Genomic DNA, 26,828 nt, shown 5'->3' with positions numbered 1-26,828 from the left:
CCCCCCCCCCCCCCCCACAGCACAGAGCGAAATCAAAGGAAGTTCCGATCCTTGGTGAGAAGGCGGCAGAGGAAGAAATTTGGCATAAGAAGAGAGACACGAGCCATACATCGTCATCACAGCTACCGGCGGCAGAAGACGGCGACCAACTAGCGAAGACGACAGCCAGCCACCGAGGTCGATCAGTCACCAAAGAGTTCTGCAATGTCAAGCCATCAACGTCGAGAAAGGGCGGAAAGCGCCAAGCATCGACCGAGCCAGCATCGCAGAGAACCAGCGGCACGCGCAATCGACACCGCCAGGGGAGAGCACGCCGCTGCGTCAACAGCGTCAGGCGGGGTCCCCCACCTGCCCTGCTGTTTCCAGGCCTCGTCCCTGCGGACACTTCCTCCCGCCGTGATATTTTCCCACCACACAGACACCCACACAAAGACGCGTTTGTTGACCGAGTCAGCCCAGCGCCGCACACGGTTGCGTTACCTCTCACTTGCACGAGCAGCACTCCGCCTGGCAGGTTCTCCAACACGGTGGCCTCGTAGACGCTCGACTCGAACACGGGCGCTTCGTCCTCCATGTCCTCCACACGCACCGTCACCGGGACCTGCGCCGTGACGTCGGCTCCGCCCCGCCGCCACGTGGCCCTCACCTCGAAGCGGTGGCTCCCCGCGGCCTCGCGGTCGAGCGCCCTCGCCACCACGATCCGCCCGTCGCCGGCGACCACCGCGAACGCGCCGCCCCCGGCGCCGTCATCCGCCACCCCGCTGCCGCCGCCGGGCACCGCGGCGTACGCGGCCGCCTCGTCGCCCGCGAGCGCGGCCGCCACAGCGCCGACCACGCTCCCCGCCCGCGCGTCCTCCGTGACCGTCAGCTCGTAGGCCGCCTGGGCAAAGGCCGGTGCCGCCGTGCCGGCGGGCAGCACGGCGACGGACGTGGGGACGGCGGCGACACGCCCGCCGCCGTCCTCCGCCACGACGAAGAACGACAGCCGCGAGCCCTCCAGGCCGGCGAGGCCGCCCTTGGTGATGACGCGGCCCGTCAGGGGCTCCACCTCCAGGACGTCCTCGGAGGCGTCCGGCTCCCGCCCCTTCCGGAGCGAGTAGACGACGGCCGCGTTGCTCCCCTCGTCGCGGTCCGTGGCGGCGACCCGCAGGACCGCGGTCCCCTTCGCGGCGCTCGCCGGCACTCCGCCGGAGTACTCAGCGGCGACGAACCGGGGCGCGTTGTCGTTCTCGTCCGTGGCGACGACCCTGACCGTGGCGAAGGCCGCCCTGCCTCCGCCGTCCCGGGCCACGACGCGGACGTCCACGGCCCTCTGCGAGGGGTCCTCCCTGTCGAGGGGCGCCCTCGCGAAGATCCGCCCGCTCCCGTCGACGGTGAAGCGCTCGCGGGCGAACCGGTTTGCGATGGAGTACGACGCTCGCCCGAACGCGCCCGCGTCGGCGTCCGTGGCCCGCACCGAGGCCACCGGGGTCCCCGCCACGGAGTTTTCGGGAATCTCCGCCGCGTACTCGGCCCGCTCGAAGGCGGGGGCGTGCCGGTTGGTGGGCCGCACGTCGACCGCCAGCGTGGCGTCGCCGACGAACGCGCCGTCCGTGGCCGAGACTCGGAGGTGGTAGCAGGCGGCCAGCTTCTTCCGCTCAAGTGGGACGGCGACGGAGACGACGCCCGTCTCGGCGTCGATGGCGAAGCTCGCTGGGTCGTCGTCGCCGGAGACGATGGCGTACCGCAGCCGGTAGGCGTCCGACGCGTCGGCGTCCAACGCCCTCGGCGCGGCCACGAAGTGCCCGGGCCAAGACAGCCGGCTCACGGACGCCTCGTACAGCGGCCGCTCGAACACCGGCGCGTTGTCGTTCGCGTCCTCGACGGCGACGGTCACCGTGACGTCGGAGGCGAGGGGAGGGGAGCCGCCGTCCGTCGCCCGCACCGAGAAACGACGGAGCCGGCTCCGCTCGTGGTCCAGGGGCGCCGTGGTCACGACCAGCCCGCCGTCCGGGTCCACGTAGAATCCCTCGCCGCCCTTCTCCCCGTCGTCCACGATCTCGTAGCGGAGCGCCCCGTTGGGGCCGGCGTCGGTGTCGACGGCGCTCACCCGGACGACGGAGGTCCCCGGGGGCGCGGATTCGGACAGTCTGGCGGCGTAGGCGCCCCGCGCGAAGAGCGGCCGGTTGTCGTTGACGTCCCCGACGACGACGTCCAGGCTCGCGTCGGCGTGCAGGCCCGTCGTCGGGGAGGCGGCCTGCACCGCGAGGCGGTAGTTGGCCCGCGTCTCGCGGTCCAGTGAGCCGACGACGCTCACGACGCCCGTGCCAAAGTCGACGGAGAACTGGTCGAAGGGGTCGCCGTCGACGATGGAGAAAACGAGCGGCAGGCCCTCGGGACCCGCCGCGCGGACGTGAGCGATCGGCGCGGGCGGCCCGACGTCCTCGGGCACCCACGCGACGTGGGAGAGACTCTTGAATGCCGGCGCGTCCTCGTCGAGCACCGTGACCGTGACGCCGAGTCCCGCAGTCTGTCGCCACCACGGTCACGACGAAGTCCTTGCCCGACGCGCCCGGGGCGAAGCTCGTCCTCAGCAAGATCTCGCCGCCGGAAGGGCGGACGCGAAATCGGCCGTCGCGGTCGTCCCTCAACGAGTACCTCACCCTGGCGTTCTCGCCGACGTCCCGGTCGAGGGCCGCCACAGTGAGCACGGCGCTCCCCGGCGCCGCCGCCGCCCCGACAACGGCGCGGTACGGCAGGCCAACGAACGCCGGGGCGTTGTCGTTGACGTCTTCGACGGCCACCTCGACCACGGTGCGAGCGACGCTCGGGCGCGCCCGCGAGCCGCCCCTCACCTCCACCAGCAGCTCGTAGCGATCGCGCTCCTCCCTGTCGAATGTGACGCCGGCCGTCTCCAGGACGCCCGCCGTCGGCCTCATCCGGAACGCGCCGCTCGGGTCGAGCAGGTCGAAGACGAGCGGCTCGTTGAGGTCCCCCCCCGTCGCGACGACCGCGGCCACGACGGCGCCCGCCGCGCCGTTCTCGGGGATGCGCGCCGAGATCTTTGGCGGAACCCGCAGCCTGCCACCGACCGCCCGCACGGAGACCTTCACCCGCGCGGCGCTCTGAAATTTCCCGTCGGACACCTCAACCCCGAGGTCGTAGCCGGCGGCGAGGAGGGAGGCGTTTCGCACCTCGACGTCCCCGGTGCGCGCGTCCATGGCGAACGCGCCGCCGACGTTTCCCGAGGCGATGCGGTAGGTCAGCGCGGCACCGACGTCCGGGTCGGAGGCCGCCAGGGTCAGCAGGCGGACGCCGGCGCGGGTCGGCACGATCAGCGTCGTCTCGTACGCGGCCGTCGAGAACGCCGGCGGGCAGTCGTTGGCGTCCAGCACGGCGACCGTCACCTCGGCCGGCGCTTCGGCGGACATCCTCGGGCTGCCGCCGTCCGAGGCGGTCACCCGGAAGCGGAACTCGGCCGTCGTCTCGCGGTCGAGGGCCCTGGCGACCCTGATGGCCCCCGTGCGCGGGTCGACGGAGAAGTACTTCCTGGCTCCGAACTCGACGATCCCGTAGGCGACCGTCGCGCGCCCCTCGCCGTCGTCCACGTCGGCGGCCCTGACGACGAGCGGGATGCCGTCCGGGTCCAGCACCGGGGTCCCCGCCGCCGCCTCCTCGCCGACGGCCCCGTGGTAGCGAGGGCGGTCGAAGACGGGCCCGTTGTCGTTCTCGTCGAGCACGCGGATCGTCACCGACGCGTCCGTCGAGAGGCCCGCCGCGTCTGTGGCCCGCACCGTAAGCCGGTACGACGGCGTCCGCTCGCGGTCCAGCGGCCGTTTGGCGGCGACGACCCCGGACGTCGGGTGGATGTCGAAGGCGCCTTCGGGATCGCCCTCCCGTATTTCGTAGGCGACCGTCGACCGGCCAGAGGCACTCACCGCGAGCACGAAGCTCCCGGGCGCGGCCCCTTCGGCGACCTCCGCCGAGTAGCCGCCGCCGCCGCCTCCGGAGGCGAATTCGGGGGGGACGTCGGCGTCGGCGGCGACGACGACGACGCGGACGGCGGCATTCGTGACGCGGCGCGGGCGCCCCCGGTCCACCGCCCTCACCGTCAGCTCGTAGGCCTCCACCGCGGAGCCGTTCAGCTTCCTCGCCACGAAGACGACGCCCAGCGCGCGGTGGACGGCGAAGGAATTCCCCACGTTTCCTGCCGGGAGAATTCGGAGGAGCGGGACGGGCGCGAGTTCACGTCACCGAATCCGGAGGGAGACGCCGAGGGCAAACGACGCGGGGGAAACCGCGGCGCCCGTCGGCTCCCGAGCGATCCGAGTTGGACCCGCGGCTCGCGACTCGCTCGGGGAGAGGGACGCGACGGAGAAACCATGACACTGGAAACGTGCCCCTGTGCAGAAACTCCCCCCCCCCCCCCCCCCCCGGGGCGGTTGGGAGGGGCGGCGGGAGTGGCAGCGGAAGCGGCGGTCACCGTATCTGATGCTATATCTGACGTCGGCGTTGGGGCCGTCGTCGCGGTCCGTCGCCATGACGCGCACCACGGCGGAGCCCACGGCCGCCGACTCGGCCACGCGGGCCTCGTAGGGGCCGCCGGTGAAGCGGGGCGCGTGGTCGTTGGCATCGTCGACGCTCACCGCCAGCGTGGCGTACGCTCGCCTCACGGGGACCCCGCCGTCCTGCACCTGCTCGCGCGGGTGAGAGAAAGAGAGTGAGAGAGTGAGCGAGTGAGAGAGTGAGAGAGTGAGTGAGAGAGTGAGAGAGAGTGAGAGAGAGAGTGAGAGAGAGAGTGAGAGAGAGTGAGAGAGAGTGAGAGAGAGAGAGTGAGTGAGAGAGTGAGTGAGAGAGAGTGAGAGAGAGAGTGAGAGTGTGAGAGAGAGAGAAAGTGAGTGAGAGAGAGAGTGAGAGAAAGTGAGAGAGTGAGAGAGAGAGTGAGAGAGAGTGAGTGAGTGAGAGAGTGAGCGAGAGAGTGAGAGAGTGAGAGAGTGAGAGAGAGTGAGAGAGAGAGAGTGAGAGTGAGAGAGTGAGAGACTTTGACTTTTAAATAAACTTTATTGTCCAGCAGCAAATGCCCTGGACGGTTCCGGTGCTCCATTGCGAGAGTCGCCAATAAAAAAGCCAACAATGTCCGTGCGCGTCATCGCGCGCAAGACCATCGACACCAGCCACAGGCAACAACCTCGTCACCGTCAACACAAGCGCACATATCGAAAAACAACACCGTTCTGCAATGACACAGAAGCGGGAAAAAAACGGGTCCAAAGTGCGAACCACGCGCCGCCCCCCCACGGTACGGGTGAACCCAACCACCAAAACCAAATCAAAATCGGTCCGCACGTGTCACCGCGTGCACATCCAAATGACGCAGCTGATCGCCGCCAATGCAGGTAGGTATACAGACCGCCTCAGTGGACGTGCTGCACACGAGGCACGCACAGCACACCTCCTGGCGTGGCCACCGCCAGCTTAGGTGGCTCACGGTCCACCGCCAGCCTCTAGTGATCGCGTGCGCAGAGGAAACCGTTTCGAGTCCGCGCGCGTCATCGCGCACCTTGCCCTTTTAAATCCCGAGGCCACAACGCTAGGTGTTGGTGTTGGCGGTGGCCGCAGGGGGGGGGCCCTTTAGCTGGGAGGAATACCTCCTCTCTGCCTTCCGTACTAGAGCCTCCACCTTGTCGGCTTCCTTCCGGCTGCAGACTTACCTTTGCGGATCCTTGCAAAGTGGTCACGCGGCCTGCATGAAGGCCAGCGCGTCGGGGAATTGCTCTCTGAAGGTGCCCGCGCGCCCCTTGAAGGGGTGTCATACATAGTCAATGATGGCCCCTGGGTTGTACTCTATCCCCCTCCGGACTCGCGGGCGGCTCGTTTCACTTGTGTTCTCAACAACGTTGGACCTTAACCACCCGTCGTCCCTGTAGGTGTTGTTGTTGTTGTTGTCGTTATTTTCGTTGCTGTTGTTTTTACAGTCGCCTTGTATGTTCTCTTGGGGCTTGGCGGCCGCCTCTCGTGTCAGGCCACCCCGAGCCGGGTTTTTCTTGGGCTTGGGGTGGTGTACCTCCGCGGGTCTAGCAGCCATCGCCCCGTCAGACGGGGAGGCGGGCTGCTCGTCTCTCGCGTGCGCCGCGGCACCGTCAGGTGTCACGGCACCCTCGAGCGCCGCGGCACCGTCAGGCGCGGCGGCGCCGATGAAGGTGATGGTGGTAGTGGTCGTGAAGCCTTCAATAGCTGTACCGGGGGAATCTCCATATGGTACAGATATAAAGGGAGGCTGATCGATGCCCGGGCGCGGTCAAGGGATGGCTCCCTATTGCTCAACCACGTTATGTATGCTGATGATTTGGTAATAGCTGCTCATTCAGAGGAGGAGTTGGAGACGCTGCTGCTGAGACTGGAGCGTGCCACTAAGAGGTGGGGCCTTACCATCAGCCCCACCAAAACTAAGCACCTGCCTGGGTATTTTGTACCATCGGACACTACACCCCCACAACTCCCAATCGGTGATGGGGCAGTTGTGGAGAGAGTGGAGAGTTTCTCATACCTGGGCAGTGTGCTTATGACCGGCTCCAGTTTAACAGCAGAGGTCTCACTCCACATCAGTCGAGTGGCAATATCTTTTCATCAGTTGCGTAACGCTGTGTGGAAGCTACCTGGTCTGTCGCTCCGCACTAAGCCTCAGGTCTTCTTGGCCACGGTCATTCCCACCCTTCTCTACGCTTGCGAAACGTGGACCCCCCTAATGGAACATCTTCGCCGGTTGGAAACATTTAGGCTGGCCTGCCTACGATCCATCCTGGGTTTAACCAGACTGGATTGTGTGAGGAGCTCACAAATCCTTGAAACATCTAGGAAAGGTCCCATCGGTGAGCTCCTCCGGCGGGCAAGGCTGCGATGGCTGGGTCATGTAGCCCGCATGCCCAGCCACCGCATGCCGAAACAGATTTTGTTCGGCCGGATTGAGGGGGCTAAACGGGCGCGGCACGGGCTAGAGAAGAGATGGAGTGATGTGTTACAGGAGGACGTGGAGCTGAGTGGACTTGCCGATGACTGGTACCAGCGGTGTCAAGATCGGCCTCTGTGGAGGAGGCTCATGAAGGACGCTACTGGGCAGTTGGAGGCAGTCGCCCTCCAACAACTACGGAGGGCGGAGGAACAACGCTCACAACAACGAGCGGAGCGCCGGGTGGCTAAAGCACAGCAGGTTGGCACAGTAGGGGGCACAGGTGGTGCATCAGCCAGTCATCTCAGTCAGTCGACCCGTGGCACCTGGGTCTGCCCCGTGACCTTCTGCCAGCGGGCGTTCGACACTTCACGTGGCCTCAGTGTGCACATAGCCTGGCACAAGCATCGTGGTGACATCACCGCCACTTAGTGGTGAATGGCGGTTGTTGTTGTTGTTGTTGGTCTGCAATTCCAGAGCGGCCAAGGCTGGGTCCGGCTCCGACGGTCGCTCTGCTACCGCGACGTCGTCCGGCAGGTGGAGTCCGCCGTCGTTCCTCATCCCGTCCCGCGGCCCGGGTTCGCCGTCGCTCCCCGTCGCCGCTTCCGTGCGGTCCTCCGGCTCGCTGTTGTCGCCGGCGACCACCGTCCGCATCGCGGGGGCCCCGACGCGTCCCGCTGACGCGGGGTCGCTCCTTGCCCTCCGCTTCCTCCGCCAGGGAGGGGCGGACGGGCGGACGAAAATGTCTCCCTCGTCCTCGGTCGTCCGTGCCCCGCAGTCAGCTGCCAGGACGGCGAGATCACCCCGCTGCCCTCCCTGCTGCTGCTGTTGTTGATTTTGGTGTTCTTCTTGTTGTAGTTGATGGCGGTGCTGTTGCTGCGGCCGCTGCTGCTGTGTCTGCTGCTGCTCCGCCCGCCCCGTTGCGGGCGGAGCAGCAGGCGCGGCGGACTCGCTCGCCCTGTTCGGGCAGTTTCCTCCGGGCGTGGCCGCTGCCTCCGCACCCGGAACAACGCATCCCCGCCGTGGATGCGTGTACTGTGTACACGTGGCCCTGCACCGTGTACTTAAAGTTAATGTCTAAGTCCGTGTTGCCGTCCTTCAGGACCATAAAAACCTGGCGCTGAAGCGACAATACGTGCGCCGACCCGGGGTCCCTCGTTCGTAGAGGCAGCAGCGTGACTTTCGACACCGCCGTCCCGTAGCGTTGGAGGTCCCGCAGCAGGTCGGCGCCGCTCAGAAAGGGCGGCGTGCCCGAGAGCGCCACCCTGACGGCGGGCGTGGCGAGCGGGGCGCACCGCAGGTGAAGCTCACCCACGGTGAGCCCCGTCTCCACCAGGCGCGCCGCCATCGCCTCCTCCGCCACGTACACCGTGACCCCTCCGCTCTGCCGCTGGGCCGCGACGACGCCGGCATAGCCGACGTCGTCGCGGCCACCGCGGCAGCGACGACGGCGATCCCGGACGGCGGAAAGGTGGCGAAACCGTTCCTCCTCGTGAGAGTCTCCAGCGCGGTGCGCTGCACCATGGTGGTGGTCGGCAGCAGCCACACCTCGCAACTTGTTCGCTGTAGTTGTCGTCGTTGTTGTTGTCGTTGTAGTTGTCGTCGTTGTTGCCGTTCTCTGTTCAGCCCACGAGCCGCTCGGAATAAATTTTCCGGGACGACTCAGTGAGCAAAAATAAAGAAGAAATCAAAGGGAATAAACCATTACAAAACGAGGGGAAGAGCGATGTTTAAACTCCCCATTGTAACCTCTCTCAGGCTTGGCCTAATTTATGGAAAATCAGGCCCCCATTGATCCAGGTGAGCAGCGCGGAACTTCACCTGGACGCAGCCTCCTCCGCGCATGCGCAGAGAGAGAGAGAGTGTGAGAGTGAGAGAGTGTGAGAGTGAGTGAGTGATAGTGAGAGTGAGTGAGAGAGTGAGAGAGCGAGAGAGTGAGAGAGAGTGAGAGTGAGAGAGCGAGAGAGCCGAGAGAGTGAGAGAGTGAGAGAGAGAGTGAGAGAGTGAGAGAGAGAGTGAGAGAGTGAGAGTGAGAGAGAGAGTGAGAGAGTGAGAATGAGAGAGTGAGAGAGTGAGAGAGAGAGTAAGAGAGTGAGAGAGAGAGTGAGAGAGTGAGAGAGTGAGGGAAAGAGTGAGAGAGTGAGAGAGTGAGAGTGAGAGAGAGTGAGAGAGTGAAGAAGAGAGAGGGCTGAGCGGAGCGCTCGCTCCGAACGCCCCCGGACAGGAGGCTTTCGCGGCAGACGCCATTCTCGGTGGAGGGACGTGCTGGTTGCGTGCAACGTGTCGTCGTCCGACTGTGCCACCGTCGCCTGACATGGCCGGTCGGCAAGGTTTTGTGTCACCCAAACAAAATGTGGCGATTTAGTTACACGGCTTGTTTATGTGACAAACTACACTATACGCATTACTATGCAGTACACCGCACACTGTGGTCACCACGCAAGACGGTGGTCATGGCGTCGTCGTCGTCGTCGTCGTCGTCATCATCGTCGCCTTCGATCAGCAGTCGGCTACGTACAGTTGCGGACGAAGTTCAACGGACACACACACACGTACACACACGTACACACACACACGTACACACACGTACACACGTGCACACACACACGTACACACACGTACACACACACACGTACACACACGTGCACATGTACACACACGCACACACACACACGTACACACACACGTACACACACGTACACACACACACACGTACACACACACATGTGCGCACGTACACACACGTACACACACACACGTACACACGTACACACACGTACACACACACGTACACACGCGCACACCCGGCGTGGAGTCACGTACTCACCATGACGGTGAGTACGTGGCTCCACTTGGCCTCTCGGTCCAGCCTCTCGGCGACGGTGACCTCGCCAGTGACGGGGTCTACCGCGAACAGACGCCGGCCCTCCACGGCGTCGCCGCCGCCCACGCCGACGAGGAAGAAGGAGAGCCGGGCGGCGGCGGCGCCGGCGTCGGCGTCGGTCGCCTCCAGCCGCAGGATCCGGGAGGCGCCGGGAGAGGCGTCCTCGGTGACGGTCGCCTCATAGAGGTCACGGGAGAAGCGGGGCCGGTGGTCGTTCACGTCCTGCACCGTCACCACCACCTAGCGGGGGGGGGGGGGGGGGGGGTGAGTAAAGTGGTGATGCGGGTGGCGGTGGTGGTGGTGGTGAGGAGGAATTGGCAAGAGGTGCCGATGCACCCGGCACGTCTCACGCGGCCACCGCGGCAACCCCCGGCCTCGTGACGTCACCGCGTCGCCCTGACGGCCTCGTCACGCCCACCTTGTGCGACAGACAGACAGACACGCACACAGACACACACACACAGACACACACAGACACACACACAGACACGCACAGACACGCACACAGACACACACAGACACACACAGACACACACAGACACGCACAGACACACACACAGACACACACACAGACACATAGAGACAGACACAGACACACACAGACACACACAGACACACACACAGACACACACACAGACACAGACACACACACACAGACACGCACACACAGACACACAGACACACACACACAGACACACACACAGACACACACAGACACACACACACAGACACACATACACAGACACACACACACAGACACACACACAGACACGCACACAGACACACACAGACACACACAGACACACACAGACACACACAGACACGCACACAGACACACACACAGACACGCGTGCCCGCCCACCAGGGTGGTTGAAGCGTTGGTCCCGTCGGTGAGCGTCATGGTGAGCCGGTAGGAGGAGCACCGCTCGGCATCCAGCGGCTTGGCCACCTCCACAACGCCGCTGTGCTCCGTCACGTGGAAGCTGCGCTCCACGTCAACCGCCTGTCCACAAGCGGCGCCCCCCTAACGTCATCATCATCGTCACCGTTAACACACCATCATCATGTCACCGTTAACACACCATCATCGTCACCATTAACACACCATCATGATGTCACCGTTAACACACCATCATCGTCACCGTTAACACACCATCATCATGTCACCGTTAACCCATCATCATCACCATTAACACACCATCATGATGTCACCGTTAACACACCATCATGATGTCACCGTTAACCCATCATCATGTCACTGTTAACACACCATCATGATGTCACCATTAACCCATCATCATGTCACTGTTAACCCATCATCGTGAGGTCACCATTAACACATCATCATCGTCATCGTTAACACATCATCATCGTCACCATTAACACACCATCATGATATCACCGTTAACCCATCATCGTGAGGTCACCGTTAACCCATCATCGTGAGGTCACCATTAACACACCATCATCATGTCACTGTTAACACATCATCATCATCGTCACCGTTAACACATCATCGTCACCGTTAACCCATCATCATCGTCACCATTAACACACCATCATCGTCACCGTTAACACATCATCATTGTCACCATTAACACACCATCATCGTCACCGTTAACACATCATCATCGTCACCATTAACACACCATCATCATGTCACCGTTAACCCATCATCATGTCACCGTTAACCCATCATCGTGAGGTCACCATTAACACACCATCATGATGTCACCGTTAACACACCATCGTGAGGTCACCGTTAACACATCATCGTCACCATTAACCCATCATCATCGTCACCATTAACACACCATCATGTCACCGTTAACACATCATCATCGTCACCGTTAACACACCATCATGATGTCACCGTTAACACATCATCATCATCGTCACCGTTAACACATCATCGTCACCGTTAACCCATCATCATCGTCACCATTAACACACCATCATCGTCACCGTTAACACATCATCATTGTCACCATTAACACACCATCATCGTCACCGTTAACACATCATCATCGTCACCATTAACACACCATCATCATGTCACCGTTAACCCATCATCGTGAGGTCACCATTAACACACCATCATGATGTCACCGTTAACACACCATCGTGAGGTCACCGTTAACACATCATCGTCACCATTAACCCATCATCATCGTCACCATTAACACACCATCATGTCACCGTTAACACATCATCATCGTCACCGTTAACACACCATCATGATGTCACCATTAACCCATCATCATGAGGTCACCATTAACACATCATCATCGTCACCATTAACACACCATCATGAGGTCACCGTTAACACATCATCATGAGGTCACCATTAACCCATCATCATGAGGTCACCATTAACACACTATCATCGTCACCATTAACACACCATCATGAGGTCACCGTTAACACACCATCATGAGGTCACCATTAACCCATCATCATGAGGTCACCATTAACACATCATCATGAGGTCACCGTTAACACACCATCATGAGGTCACCGTTAACCCATCTTCATGAGGTCACCATTAACACATCATCATGATGTCACCGTTAACACTTCATCATGATGTCACCATTAACGCACCATCATCATGATGTCACCGTTAACCCATCATCATGATGTCACCATTAACACACCATCATGATGTGGGGTGGGATGTGGAATGTGTGTGGTGGCACCACGTGACCTGTGATGCTGAACCAGAGGAGGCTCCCCGCCGTGCTCTGCGTGGGCAGCGCGATCACCACGGAGCCCACGGCGGCCGTCTCCGACACGGTGACCGCGTGCCGGCTCAGGCCGAAGGCCGCGGGCGTCTCCGGTGGCCGGGGAGCGGCGATCCACTCCACGTGGATGACGGCCGTCGACGGCAAGGTCGGCGGTTGCCCCGAGTCCCTGGCTTCGATCTGCGGGGCGGGCAACGGCAAGATCGGCGAGTTCTGCTTCACAGTGGGGGGTCAACATTGTCAAGCGTGTCCGTGAGGATGAGGGGGGAGGACCGCGAGGGGAGTGTGCCCAGTACCAGGATGGAGTGGGATGTCCCCGCACGGTGCAAGTCGCTCCGGCTGTAGACGACTCCGTGCTCATCGGAATAGTAATTGTGTTGCCACCCGCGGACGGTGTACAACAGCATGCCGTTGTTGCCCCAGTCGGCGTCGGCGGCGTAGACGCGGGCGATGGCCACCACCGTCGGCTCCTTCGCCGCCACCGCGTAAACGCGCGTGAGGTTCCTGCGGAAGCGCGGGGCGTTGTCGTTCTCGTCGGAGACGCTCAGCGTCACCGCCACCCTCGCTTCACGCGGGGGCACGCCGCCGTCCACGATGGACACCTGGCGCCGGCGGGCGGGACGCACGCAGACACACGCGCAACAACAACAACGACCTCCACTAAGTGGCCGTGACGGCACCACGACGCTTGTGCCAAGCCATGGGCACGTCGAGGCCACGTGTCGAACGTCCGCTGGCAGGAGGTCACGGGGCACACCCAGGTGCCACGGGTCGACTGACTGAGATGAGTGGCCGATGCACCACCTGTGCCCCCTACTGTGCTTTAGCCACCCGGCGCTCCGATGGGTCTTTGTCCAGATGTTTTAATGATTTGTGAGCTCCTCACACAATCCACCCTGGTTAAACCCAGGATGGATCGTAGGCAGGTGAGCCTAAATGTTTCTAACCAGCCAAAGATGTTCAATTAGGGGGGGTCCACGTTTCGCAAGCGTAGAGAAGGGTGGGAATGATTTGCCGAGAAGACCCGAAGCTTAGTGCGGAGCGACAGACCAGGAAGCTTCCACACAGCGTTATGCAACCGATGAAAAGATAATGCCGCTCGACTGATTCGGAGTGAGACCTCCGCTGTCAAACTGAAGCCAGTCATGAGCACACTGCCAGGGTATGGGAAACTCTCCACTCTCTCCACAACTGCCCTATCACCAATTGTGAGTTGTGGGGGTGGATTGTCCGATGGTACAAAATACCCAGGCAGGTGCTTAGCTTTGGTGGGGCTGATGGTAAGTCCCAACCTCTTAGTGGCAAGCTCCACGTTTAGCAGCAGCGCCTCCAACTCCTCCTCTGAGTGAGCAGCAATTACCAGATCATCGGCAAGGTTGAGCAATAGGGAGCCATCACTTGACCGCACCTGGGCATCGATGAGCCTCCCATTATATCTGTACCAGATGGAAATTCCTCCGGTACAGCTATTGAAGGCCACTACCACCACCACCACCATCACGGTGACTCTCACCTCCAGCTCGTGCTCCGCCTGCCTCTCTCTGTCCAGCCGCCTGCTGGTGGTGTGGATGACGCCTGCAACGAGTCCGTTCACCGGAGGTCAACAACAACCATCCCACGCCGGCCGGCACACGCACGCAGTGGGGTGGGGTGGGGGCCAACGTGGATAGTAAATGTTGCTGGATTTGCTCACCAACACACCGGTTAGTGCTGTACTAGTAACGAATTGGCACATTCTGTAGTATATAGTTGTGTCATGCATAATGTAGTGTACACTATACACTACATTATAATTGTAAATGTTATAGATTTGCTTTCTACACTACACTATAATTGTAAATGTTCTGGATTTGCTCTCCACCACCACCAACCCCCACCTGTCGCGTTGTTTATGGTGAAGAATCCCTGTGGGTCTCCGCTGACGATGTTGAACGTGAGGCCCCTGCCCCGGGCATCGTTGGAGGACATGGCGGCGGCGTTGTCCAGGTCCCAGGCGTCCACCTGCACTGCCCTGACGCCCCCACGGGAGTTCTCCGCCACCGCGGCCTGGTACCACGGACGCGATGCCCGCGGGGGGTTGTCGTTAACGTCCTGGGGGGGGGGGGGGGGAGAGACACACGGTACTCGCATTGTGTGTCGTTTTAAAATGCAGGGGTGCATACGCATGTGTGTGTATGTGTGTGTGTACTTGTGTGTGTGTACGTGTGTATATACGTGTGTGTGTGTACGTGTGTTTGTGTGTGTGTATACGTGTGTGTGTGTGTACGTGTGTGTGTGTGTATATGTGTGTGTGTGTGTACGTGTGTGTGTATATACGTGTGTGTGTGTGTATATATACGTGTGTGTATACGTGTGTGTATACGTGTGTGTGTGTATACGTGTGTGTGTGTACGTGTGTGTGTGTGTGTATACGTGTGTGTGTGTGTGTCCTCCAGAAACAACGAAAAGCCACTACGGGTGGCCATGTGGAATGTTTGAATGCTCACAGCGGAGGAGAGGCTGCCACTCCTCTGTCGGGAGCTGGACCGGTACCGCCTGGATCTATGTGGCATTCAGGAGGTCCGGTGGACTGGCTCTGGCTCCTGCCACCATGAGGGGTGGACAGTCCTCTACTCGTGGCAGCAGACTGCCAAACAACAGGGTGTGCCTCTTCTTTTGAACAAAAGAATGAAGGGGGTGTGGGAGCGTGGCGGTGAGGTGTGGGAAGCTGAAAGCCCCAGGCTACTTTGGGCTCGCCTTCCCATCAACCGGAGGCAAGGCATGGTGGTCGTGGTTACTTATGCCCCCACCGAAGATGAACATCCGTGGAGGGATGCAGGCAAAGCCGATGAGTCAGATGCCTTCTATGACCTCCTGTCACAGGTGCTGGCTAAAGTGGCCCCTCGGGATAGAGTCATCATGTTGGGTGACTTCAATGCCTGAGTTGGTCATGATACTGGCACCTGGTATGGAGTGATTGGAGGGCATGGGCCAGATCAGCTCAATAACAACGGTAGGAGGCTGCTAGATTTTTGTGCAGCCCATGGGCTTGTAATTACCAACACGCTGTTCCGGCATCGGCGCATCCACACAACATCATGGTTGCATGCCGGGTCCAAGCAAGAACATCTGCTGGACTACATAGTGACGGACCAGCGGATGCGAGCCCTCGTCCTTGACACCAGGACCTACCGTGGAGCTGATCTGCCCTCTGACCATCGACTAGTCATCTGTAAGATGCGCCTGCCATTCTTCCACTCCGGTGGTAGGTGTACACCCAGGACCCCATTCCAACCTAAAGTGGCCTGGTCTCAGTTATCTGATGAAAGTTGCAAGCGAAAATTTCATCATCGCTTGCGGCTGGGATTGGCATCGTCCCTGACTCCTGATGTCGAGGGTAAATGGGCGAGGTTTAGGACTGTGACATGCAGCTGCAATGGCTGCTTTGGGTACACGGTCCAGACCTCCCCAGAGACCCTGGCTGACAGAGGAGGTGTTCAGGATGATTGAGAAAAAGCGACAGGCCCACTGTCATCGGCTACAGAATCCCACGTCAGAGAATGAGGAGACTTACCGCAGCCTTCGCTCGGAGGTTCGGAGAGCCGTGAGGCGCTGCAAGGATGGGTGGTGGTCGCGGGTTGCTGAGGAGATGGAGTCTGCCTCAGTGGCCCGTGATCACAAATCTCTATTTAACTCCATCAAAAAAGTAACCTGCAGCGCCACACCTATTACCATCATTAGGGGAAAAAACGGTGATCCAATCTCCAACCCCCAGGAACAGGTTTTCAGATTTGCTGAGCATTTCTGTGAGGTCCTGGGGGAGGGAAAATCCCTCAGACAGAAAAACATCGTGGCACAAAGTGAGGATGACCCTGCTGAGGCTGCGGTGCCTCAAATATTGGAAGAAGTCACCCCCTGTGAGTGGCTGGCTGAGGTGCCATCTGTTGAGGAAGTCCTGAAGGCAATCCGGAGTCTGAGACCAGGAAAGGCAGCGGGCAGAGATGATCTCCCAAGCGAAATGCTGAGGGAGGGTGGCGTTTGTGCACAGACTGCCCTATATGACATCATAACAACGGTCTGGACCACTGGACGGGTTCTGCAGGATTGGAAGGATGCCATGGTGGTCCCCCTTTTTAAGAAGGGGGACCGCACAGACTGTAACAACTACAGGGGCATCTCACTCCTCAGTGTGCCGGGAAAGGTCCTGGCAAGGATTATTCAGCATCGCCTTGCCAGGCACGCTGAGGAGAGGCTTGCGGAGCCCCAATGCGGTTTCAGGAAAGGGCGGTCCTGCACAAATGCCATATTTTCTGTCCGTCTGCTACAGCAGAGGTGTAGGGAATTCCAACAAGACCTACATATCTGCTTTATTGACCATCAGTAGGCCTGGGCTCTGGGTTGTTCTTCGTGCTTTTGGAGTACCTGACCCTCTGCTCACGATCATTAAGGACCTTCATGATGGTGAGTGGGCCCGGGTAAAATTACGTGGCCGGGAGTCCGAGCCATTCCCTGTACACCTTGGGGTGCGACAGGGATGTCCTCTGACTCCCACATTATTTAACATCTATTTTGACCAGGTAGTTCGTGAAGCCTTCAATAGCTGTACCGGGGGAATTTCCATATGGTACAGATATAATGAGAGGCTGATCGATGCCCGGGTGCGGTCAAGGGATGGCTCCCTATTGCTCAACCACGTTATGTATGCTGATGATTTGGTAATAGCTGCTCATTCAGAGGAGGAGTTGAAGACGCTGCTGCTGAGACTGGAGCGTGCCACTAAGAGGTGGGGCCTTACCATCAGCCCCACCAAAACTAAGCACCTGCCTGGGTATTTTGTACCATCGGACACTCCACCCCCACAACTCCCAATCGGTGATGGGGCAGTTGTGGAGAGAGTGGAGAGTTTCCCATACCTGGGCAGTGTGCTTATGACTGGCTCCAGTTTAACAGCAGAGGACTCATCGGTTGCGTAACGCTGTGTGGAAGCTACCTGGTCTGTCGCTCCGCACTAAGCTTCAGGTCTTCTCGGCCACGGTCATTCCCTCCCTTCTCTACGCTTGCGAAACGTTGACCCCCCTAATGAAACATCTTCGCCGGTTAGAAACATTTAGGCTGGCCTGCCTACGATCCATCCTGGGTTTAACCAGACTGGATTGTGTGAGGAGCTCACAAATACTTGAAAGATCTGGGCAAGGTCCAATCGGTGAGCTCCTCCGGCGGGGAAGGCTGCGATGGCTGGGTCATGTAGCCCACATGCCCAGCCACCGCATGCCGAAACAGCTTTTGTTCGGCCGGATTGAGGGGGCTAAGCGGGCGCGGCACGGGCTAGAGAAGAGATAGAGTGATGTGGTACAGGAGGACGTGGAGCTGAGTGGACTTGCCGATGACTGGTACCAGCGGTGTCAAGATCGGCCTCTGTGGAGGAGGCTCGTGAAGGACGCTACTGGGCAGTTGGAGGTAGTCGCCATCCAACAACAACGGAGGGCGGAGGAGCGACGCTCACAACAACGAGCGGAGCGCCGAGTGGCTCAAGCACAGCAGGTTGGCACAGTAGGGGGTACAGGTGGTGCATCAGCCAGTCATCTCAGTCAGTCGACCCGTGGCACCTGGGTCTGCCCCGTGACCTCCTGCCAGCGGGCGTTCGACACTTCACGTGGCCTCAGGGTGCACATAGCCTGGCACAAGCGTCGTGGTGACGTCACCGCCACTTAGTGGCGAATGGCGGTTGTTGTTGTTGTGTGTATACGTGTGTGTGTGTGTGTACGTGTGTGTGTGTACGTGTGTGTGTATATACATGTGTATACGTGTGTGAATACGTGTGTGTGTGTATACGTGTGTGTGTATACGTGTGTGTGTATATACGTGTGTGTGTGTGTACGTGTGTGTGAGTTTCCGTACCTGCACGTCCACGTAGACGTGCAGTGTGGAGAAGCGAGGGACGACTCCGCGATCCGTCGCGCGCACCGTGAGCCAGAAGCTGTCAGCAGTCTCCCGATCCAGCGGCTGCACCGTGACGATCATCCCTGCCGGCGCGGAGCGCCGTGCACGACACGCGGCAGAGACGGGCGCCGGCGTGAGCCGTCAGTCGGCGTCGTGAGCCGTGAGGAGGAGGATGGGGGGGGGGGGGGAAGGGAGGAAGGAGGGGGGGGAGTAGGTGCGGTTTACCATTCTCTGGATGAATGCTGAAGACGCCCAGGCCGGATTCGTCCACGAGGGAGTACCGCACCTCCCCGTCGATCCCCCGGTCTTCATCCGTGGCCGTGACGGTGACGACGACGGCGCCCACGGGGGCGTCCTCCCGCACGGCGGCAGCCGCCGCGAACTCCGCGAACCGCGGGGCGTGGTCGTTCTCGTCCACGTCCACCACCTCCACCGTCGCCCGGCAGGCGGCCGGCGGCGGCCCCCCGGGGTCGCCGTCGCGCGCGGCCACAACTCGTGGCGGCGCCGCCTCTCGAAGTCGAGCGGCCGCGCCAGACGCAGGGCCCCGCTCGTCTCGTGCACCCCGAACGTGCCGCCGTCCTCGTCCTCGCCCGGCAGGGAGTAGCGCACCTCCCCGGCCGGCCCCGCGTCGGGGTCGCGAGCGTCCAGCCAGCCGAGGACGGCCCCCACCGGGAAGTCCTCGGGCACGCGGAGGCGGAGGGGCGCCGGCGCGCACGCGGGCGCGTGGTCGTCCACGTCCTCCACCGTCACGGTCACCGCGGCGACGGAGGAGAGGCGGCTCTCCTCCGGCGCCAGGTCCGACGCCTCCACCAGCAGCGCGTGCTCGGCGCGCCGCTCGCGGTCCAGCGGCGCCGCCACCTCCAGGGCGCCCGTCTCGGCGTCCACGCGGAAGAGATCGGTGTCGGACAGCAGGCGGTAGCGCACGACGCCCGCGGCGCCCGCGTCGCCGTCGGCGGCCTCCAGCCGGAGCACCTCGCGGCCCGGCCGCGCGCTCTCCGGCACCCGGGCCTCGTAGGCGCGCCGCGAGAACTCCGGCCGGTTGTCGTTGACGTCCGAGACGACGACGCGGAGGGCGGCGCTCGCGGAGCGCCGCGGCGTGCCCAGGTCGCGGACGACGATGTTCACGAGGTAGGAGGCGGCGGCCTCACGGTCCAGCGGCACCAGGACCCTCACGACGCCGGTCTCCGCGTCCACGGCGAGGCCGCTCGCCCCGCCGTCGTCCGTCAGGGCGTACAGCAGCTTCCCCTCGAAGCCGTCGTCCGGATCCGTGGCCTCCATTCGGGTGACCTCGGCCCCGACTGGCAAATCTTCGCGGACTTCCACGGCGACCGCCGGGGCGGCGAACGCCGGCGCGTGCCGATTGACGGCGCTGGCGGCGAGGGGGCGCGGGCGGTCTCGCCGTTGGTTTGCCCGGTGGAGCCACGCGACCATCCTCCGGGCGATCCCCGTCTCCACGCACCGCCATGACGGCGCCCGTCCGGGAGCGGCGTCCACGACCGAGACGTTCAGGAATGCCGTCTCCGCCGAGAGCTCCCCGTCGGTGGCCTTGAGGCCAAGGCGGAAGGCCCCCGCCGGCCCGGCGGCGACGTTGGCGAGGGAGCGCGCGAGCGTCACGACGCCGAGGGCGCCGTCCAGCGCGAAGAAGCCGCCCCCGTTCCCGGACGCGATGCCGTAGAGCACCGGCCGGAGCTCGTCGGCGTCGATGGCCGACGCGGTGAAGATCGGCTCGCCCGGCCGGAGGTCCCGGGGGATCTCGCCCACGCAGTCTACGGACTCGAAGACGGGCGCGTTGTCGTTCACGTTGGTGACGTTCACCGTCACGGTCGCCTCGGCCTCCCGGCGAAACGGAGTCCCCCAGTCCGAGGCTCGCACGCGCAGCCGGTAGGCCCCCGTCGTCTCCTCGTGGTCCAGCGGCCCCGTCGTGACGACGATGCCCGTGCGGGGGTCGACGGCGAAGGGGCCGGGCTCGTCCTCCACCAGGCCGTACGTCACGCGGCCGTCGTCCCCCTCGTCGTCGTCGGCGGCGTGCAGGATGAGCACGAACGTGCCCGCCGGGACGTCCTCGCTCAACGAGGCGGAGTAGTTGGGCCGCTCGAAGACCGGGGCGTGGGCGTTGTAGTCCGCGACGTCGATCGCGACCCCGGCGACGCCCGGGCCGGCGTCGGTGCCAACGTTGAACTCGAAGCGGCGTCTGTCGACCGCCGCCAGGGACTCGCGGACGGAGACGACCCCGGTGGCGGGGTTCACGGCGAAGAAGTCGCCGTCGGCGCCGCCTCGGACGACGTACCGGCAGCCCCGCGCGCCGCAAGAGGCTCGGACCGCGAGCACGACGGCGCGGGGCGGAGACCGCCGCTCGACGGCGCCCGCGTAGACGCTCCGCTCGAACGCGCCGGCGGCGCCGCCCCCCCGGAGCGTGACCGTGACGGGCCGCGAGTGCCTGGGTGGCCTCCCCCCGTCGCGAGCCTGCACGGTGAGGTTCACCCCGAAGGGGAAGTCCGCCCAGTCCAGCCGCCCCGAGAGCCTCACCGCGTAGGCTGAGGCGGGGCCGGCGCCGTCCGTCGGGGCGACGGAGAACGCCCGGAGGGGGTCGCCGGCGACGATCTCCACGGCGACGATCTCCCCCTCGGGGCCGGCGTCGCGGTCCACCGCGGCGAGCTCCGCGTACGCGGCGGCGGGGTCGGCGAACGGCGCCCCTTGCCCGCGGGTCGCGACGACCGTGACGCGCGGGGCGTGGGCGTTCGCCCGGCTCACGTTCACCGCGACGCGCGCCGAGCCGCTCAGCCCGCCGCCGTCGACGGCCATCACCTTGAACTCGTGCAGCCCCGCGTCACCGGGCTCCGTCAGCCTCCTGGCGAGCGTCACCGCGCCGCTCGTCGGGTGCACGGCGAACGCGTCCGAGTGCCGCGCCAGGGCGTAACTGAAGCGCCCGTTGGGCCCCTCGTCGGCGTCCGTGGCGGCGACACGTAGGACCGTGGTGCCCGCCGGCGCGTCGTTGGCGACGCTCGCGGCGTACGACAAAGCCGAAAACAGCGGATTCAGGTCGTTGCGGTCCAGCACCTGGACGAAGACCGTGGCGGACGCCGCCCCGCGGCCGTTCTCGGAGAACGCCTTCACCCCCAGCGCGTAGCCGCGGCGCTCCTCGCGGTCCAACGGCACGCCCCTCGTGCGGACGCGCAGGAACCAAAAGTCGCCCACGACGAGCCCCTCTGCCTCGAACGCGGCCCCCTCGTCCCCGGACACGACGGCGTACCGGGCCCCGGGGGCCGAGCGGCCGACGTGGATCCCCATCTTGTCGTGGCTCTCCACGTACGTCCCGGGCGCGGAGTTTTCGTAGACGGTGGCTTTGTAGGACAAGCTGGTGAAGCGCAGGGCGGGCTTCGGCCGGCCCCGTTGCCCATCGAGGCATTTCCTGCACGGCGGCAGCAGCAGCAGGAGCAGCAGCGGGAGGAGCGCCGAGGCCATCGTGTTGGGCGTCAGGCTCTGCGCCCGAGAGCCGCCGACGACACGGAGCCGCGGTCGGAGAGGTGGGCGACGCCAAAGTCTGGCGCTCCCAATGGGGTGTCGGTCCTCCTCCTCCTCTAACATGTCAGATCAAGACCAAACACAAACCAAACTATTTTATTTTGCCAGGTAAGGCGCCCCGCTGAGCTACCGGGTAGTGCTTTTTGAGAACCGAATTGGCTGTCGTGAACGATAGCTCAACAAAGTGGCTCATCATCGTCGTCGTCACCTCGTGGACATTTATAATTACAGCAGCAGCCAAATACTTGAAAAGGCACGTTTCTACAGGCACAGAGATCCACAGAAACCCACCCACTGCGAGACCAGAGAGACCCACTCACCTTGGTAGGGTGTGGGCTGGGCCGCTCCCCCGGCCACGCTACAATAATACTATCTAAGCGCAGTAATAATAATATCTAGGGGCTCTATAGTAGTAACAGGACGCATTGGTGTGGAGTGGGGAGAAGAGGACATTCAACCTCAGCGTGTTGTGTGCGTTTTTGTTGCAGTTTTAACGCGAATGAAAATGTGTGCCGATCGTGTGTGCATTGCTAGGGGCAACCCCTGCCAGCGGTGCAAAGTGTAATTATATAAATGCTTACGATACCAATGTGTGCGACTTGCCTTGTAGAGTGTGCAGGCGAATAAAAAAGGACGCACGCCTCCGTCGATGGTGCGTGAGAGTTTGCAGGGGCCAACCGTGCGAGCGTTGTGCACGTGCGCGCAGCTGATGACGTTGTCTCCGGGCCGAGGCGCGTGGGGAAATAAATAAATAAATAGCCGCAAACCTAACTAAATATTTGAAGGGAAATCGCCAACACAACTCAACTTTAACTCTTTTGAATGCGAGCGACGGGAAGACGGCACAGCGCTTGCCCACGGCGTGCTTCCTGGCAGAAACATTTCTCACGTGAACCCCACGGTTTGGTAGCCAAATCCCTCGCAAGCACGCGTGCGCAGACGGACACAGACAGACGATAAAATTAATTGTATAGGTTAGAGAGACAAAGACCCCCCCGTGTAGCCTTAACAGACAGTAGGGGCAAGTGCTGTTTGCGAGCGCCTATGAAGGCCGGTAACGGTACACGAGGGGGTGGGTGGCCAGCAACCACGCCCAACCGCCTTTGTCTCCCCAGTGGCGATGTTTACACACCGCAACAGGTACTCATTTGAGGCTGAGTCGACCTAGGGGAGGCCCAGGATCGGTTTAGATAATCGTCACTGATTGTGTTGGCCGTGAGCGGGAATCGAACTCGGGTCGCTGGGTTCATAGCGCAGCGCGCCAACCGCTACACTACCGCTCCCCATATAGACCACACACACCACATTATTATATATACAGATAGTCCCCGACTTACGATGGAGATGCGTTACCACGACCCCATCGTAAGTCGAAAATATCGTAAGGCGAAAATGGCCTAGCCTACCCAGGAGTCTTAAAGAATGGTGATAGTTTAGCAAAACAGAGCAATTTACAGGATCGTACTGTATAAACTATATACTGTATGTATTTATTAATTACAATACTGTATTGCACAGTAAAATTCAAAGTAAAAAACAAGGTAAATTCTTAGCCTACCTATGTGAACTGCAATTTCATAGAAAGTGTTTTCAGGAAACAATCCTCTGCTATAAAAACTTTTAACATGCATTAAACGTATGTATCGTAGTAACCCTAAAATGAAATCGCTAAAGCTATGTTATCATACACGCATTGAACGTATCGTAACGTATCATATTGTACTGGACTCACCAAGATTCTGTCCGTCGTCTGCACACTTGAATGATGTTAGGTTGTTGATGGCCACATTAACTTAGTTGTTGGAAGAGGAGGATGGCGATGATCAAGTTACAGTCTCGTACCTCGTAGCACGCTGCTGCGTTTGCCTGCCGCGCAAAATTAAAAATATTTTGCTATTTTGTAATATTGCTATCGCCATCGTAACTGTGGCGCCACCACAGCGGAGCAACTCCGCCGGCTCTACCCTCTCCTCGCACCCCCCTCCCCATCCCACGAACGCACGCACGCCCCACTAAACACCCGCATGCACCCCCGTAGGGTCGCGAGGAGGGATCACCTGGTGCGATGGGTTTTCACCCGAGGACCCCACTAGCAGGGACGTTCCACGGTTTCCCCGGACCAGGAAATTGGCCGAGCCCCCCAGACCGGATTACATGGCGCCCCCCCCCAAGAAGGGGGCATAGAGCTTTACAGGCCGGCCGCGATGAAGCATACACAGCACGGGGGGGTGGGACCTTCAGCCAGTACCCAGCAGCAGGGTAAACAGTGGGGTGGGAGGGAAAAGCCCCTAGGCAGAGAAGAGTTGACTCAAGTTGGAGGGAGCGAGGGGATTATCGATGAGTCAACGGCGAGGAACGCAGGCACAGAGACAATGGGAAGGGGGGGATGACGCGACCCCCACCTCCCCCCCAACGGCCAGAGCGCTCAAAGCAGCCGCAAAGAGAATTCGATTGGATGCGCAGGATGACGTCATGTGCCCCGGGGGTTAAGGGGCTTTGGAGACATAAGGGGGCCGGAGGGGCGGATTGAATCAGAGTCCTTCTGGAGCGGCGGAGGAGACCAGCCGTCCTTAGCGTCCGTGCGACCAATGCAGGGTGGAGCTGGAAACGGTCGGACAGAAAAAGTCCCCGAGGCGAGCATCTTCCCCAGCCCCCATGGGGCAGCTGAATAGGTGAGTGGGTACGGGAAGGGGGGCCAATTGAGTCAGCTCGAGCTTTGGGGATAGACGCACTCTGCGACGGCCAGGTGACAGGAGGTTAGGCGCTGTCCGAAGGGTGCTGGCTGGAGGGGGCCATAAACGGGGGTCCCTATTCGCTCCGGGACATAAATCTTAGCACAGACTGACGTTGTGACGCGTGGTGCATGTGTGTGTGTGAAGAGCGGTGGGACAGCGATCAGCGTACGACGGTGTGTGGGTGACTATAAATCAGTGTGGGTGTGACGCGCGCGCATATTAAAATACCAACGGTGGCCCGTGCCGGCGCGTGTCTGTGCGTGCACCACGGCGTTAACGGTGAGACACGCGCGAGTGTAACTAGTGTCTGTGTGTGCACCGCAGTGTTAACGGTGAGACACGTGAGAGTGTAACTAGTGTCTGTGTGTGCACCGCAGTGTTAACGGTGAGACACACACGAGTGTCACTAGTGTCTGTGCGTGCACCGCAGTGTTAACGGTGAGACACGCGCGAGTGTCACTAGTGTCTGTGTGTGCACCACAGTGTTAACGGTGAGACACGCACGAGTGTCACTAGTGTCTGTGTGTGCACCGCAGTGTTAACGGTGAGACACGTGAGAGTGTCACTAGTGTCTGTGCGTGCACCACAGTGTTAACGGTGAGACACGTGAGAGTGTCACTAGTGTCTGTGTGTGCACCACAGTGTTAACGGTGAGACACGCACGAGTGTCACTAGTGTCTGTGCGTGCACCACAGTGTTAACGGTGAGACACACGCGAGTGTCACTAGTGTCTGTGTGTGCACCGCAGTGTTAACGGTGAGACACACACGAGTGGGTGGGTGGGGGGGGCATCAGCCCCCACCCATTAGACGTGGCGCCCCCCCCCCCACCGCTCGTGGTGAGTGAGAGGGAGATCAGCCCCCACGTAATGGGGAGTGGGGGGGGCATGAGCCCCCACAAACGCTGGGGATGAACAGATCCGACTTCAGCTGAATGTGTGTGCTGTGTTCACCTCCTGTTTCCATTTGTATAAAGAGTTCCAGAGGAAAACAAAAGTAAACTACTGTTATGCTATAACCTCCGTGTTCAACAGAGTTAATAGATGTTACTGCAAACACAAACTGTACACTGTCACTGGGTAAACAGGCGGTGGCGTGTCTAGAATCACGCCTGGCCATCTTAATCTGCTTGGCATGAATGCTTCCTCACTCCACCAAGTAATTAATCGAGGATCAATTAGCATAGCCGAGGCTAACTGGAGTTTGCGTGTCTCTCTCTGTGGTGAGATGTTAACTACCTCACCTGGTATACAGGAAGTCGTGGGTTCGATCCCGACACTGACGCCTGCTGTATATCTGGAGAGTTCCAGAGGAAAACAAAAATAAACTATTGTTTTGATATAACCTCCGTGTGCAATAGAGTTAACAGACTTTACTGCAAACACAAACTTGACACTGTCACACACTGCCATGAGTAAACAGGTGGTGGTGTGACCAGCACCATGCCTGGCCACCTTCATCTGCTCAGCATTAATTCTTCCTCACTCCACCAAGTAATGAATCGATAATCACTCAACATAGCCGAGGCTATCCGTGTCTCTGTCTCTCTCTCCCCGTGGTGAAGGTGTTCCCCTCCACACATTCAGAGTCAGCAGCGGCACAAGCTTAGCATCTTTGACCGATAAGATACATTGACGCACGTATTGTTGGTTCTTTCAGTAAAGTCACGTAGATAGAAAATAAAAATAACAGATTAAATTCAATAAGATAAAGACCACTTGTGTTGCGATCGAAACGTCGTGGGTTTTTTGCTTTATTTTCAATTTTTTATTTTATTGTTATTTTAATTTTATTTTCTATCTACGTGACTTTACCGAATAAACCAAGAATATTAATTCCTGCAGTCACAAAAGTTTTAAGTCAAAACATTCACACACGTTAACAAAGCCTCACCTTGTGTTGTTGTGGGCAGGTCGCTTCTGATAACAAGAGCGGTATAGCAGCTCAAGCGGGCATGGCCTGGTGAAAAAAGAACGAAAATAAAAACTGCGTGAATATTTACAATAAAACAAAGTTACAAAGTTGCGAGCCGGGTGAAGACAAATTAAACTTAAGCGAGATAATTAAAGCGAACGCAATCAGGAGGCAAGGCCCCGCGTG

General features: G+C 60.5%; 1 protein-coding gene across 1 annotated transcript; it reads right to left on the bottom strand.

Annotated features, from left to right (window-relative positions):
• Nucleotides 1-1,545: 1,545 nt before the first annotated feature.
• Nucleotides 1,546-26,828, bottom strand: LOC142917899 (protocadherin Fat 1-like). The gene is given in 14 exon segments (XM_076062241.1): nt 1,546-4,186; nt 4,463-4,673; nt 9,753-10,049; nt 10,672-10,812; nt 12,467-12,733; nt 12,850-13,155; nt 14,067-14,128; nt 14,431-14,599; nt 18,431-18,555; nt 18,698-18,932; nt 18,935-22,050; nt 23,727-23,860; nt 25,972-26,024; nt 26,622-26,828. Coding segments are annotated over 11 exon segments (7,362 nt in total). The 5' UTR covers nt 21,935-22,050; nt 23,727-23,860; nt 25,972-26,024; nt 26,622-26,828; the 3' UTR covers nt 1,546-1,637.

This window comes from Petromyzon marinus, unplaced genomic scaffold, assembly GCF_048934315.1.
Source record: "Petromyzon marinus isolate PM22_M1 ecotype Great Lakes invasive population unplaced genomic scaffold, UKy_Petmar_22M1.pri1.0 PM_G_Scaffold_54, whole genome shotgun sequence".
Classification (NCBI taxonomy): Eukaryota; Metazoa; Chordata; class Hyperoartia; order Petromyzontiformes; family Petromyzontidae; genus Petromyzon; species Petromyzon marinus.
This window is presented reverse-complemented; position numbering and strand designations above follow the sequence as displayed.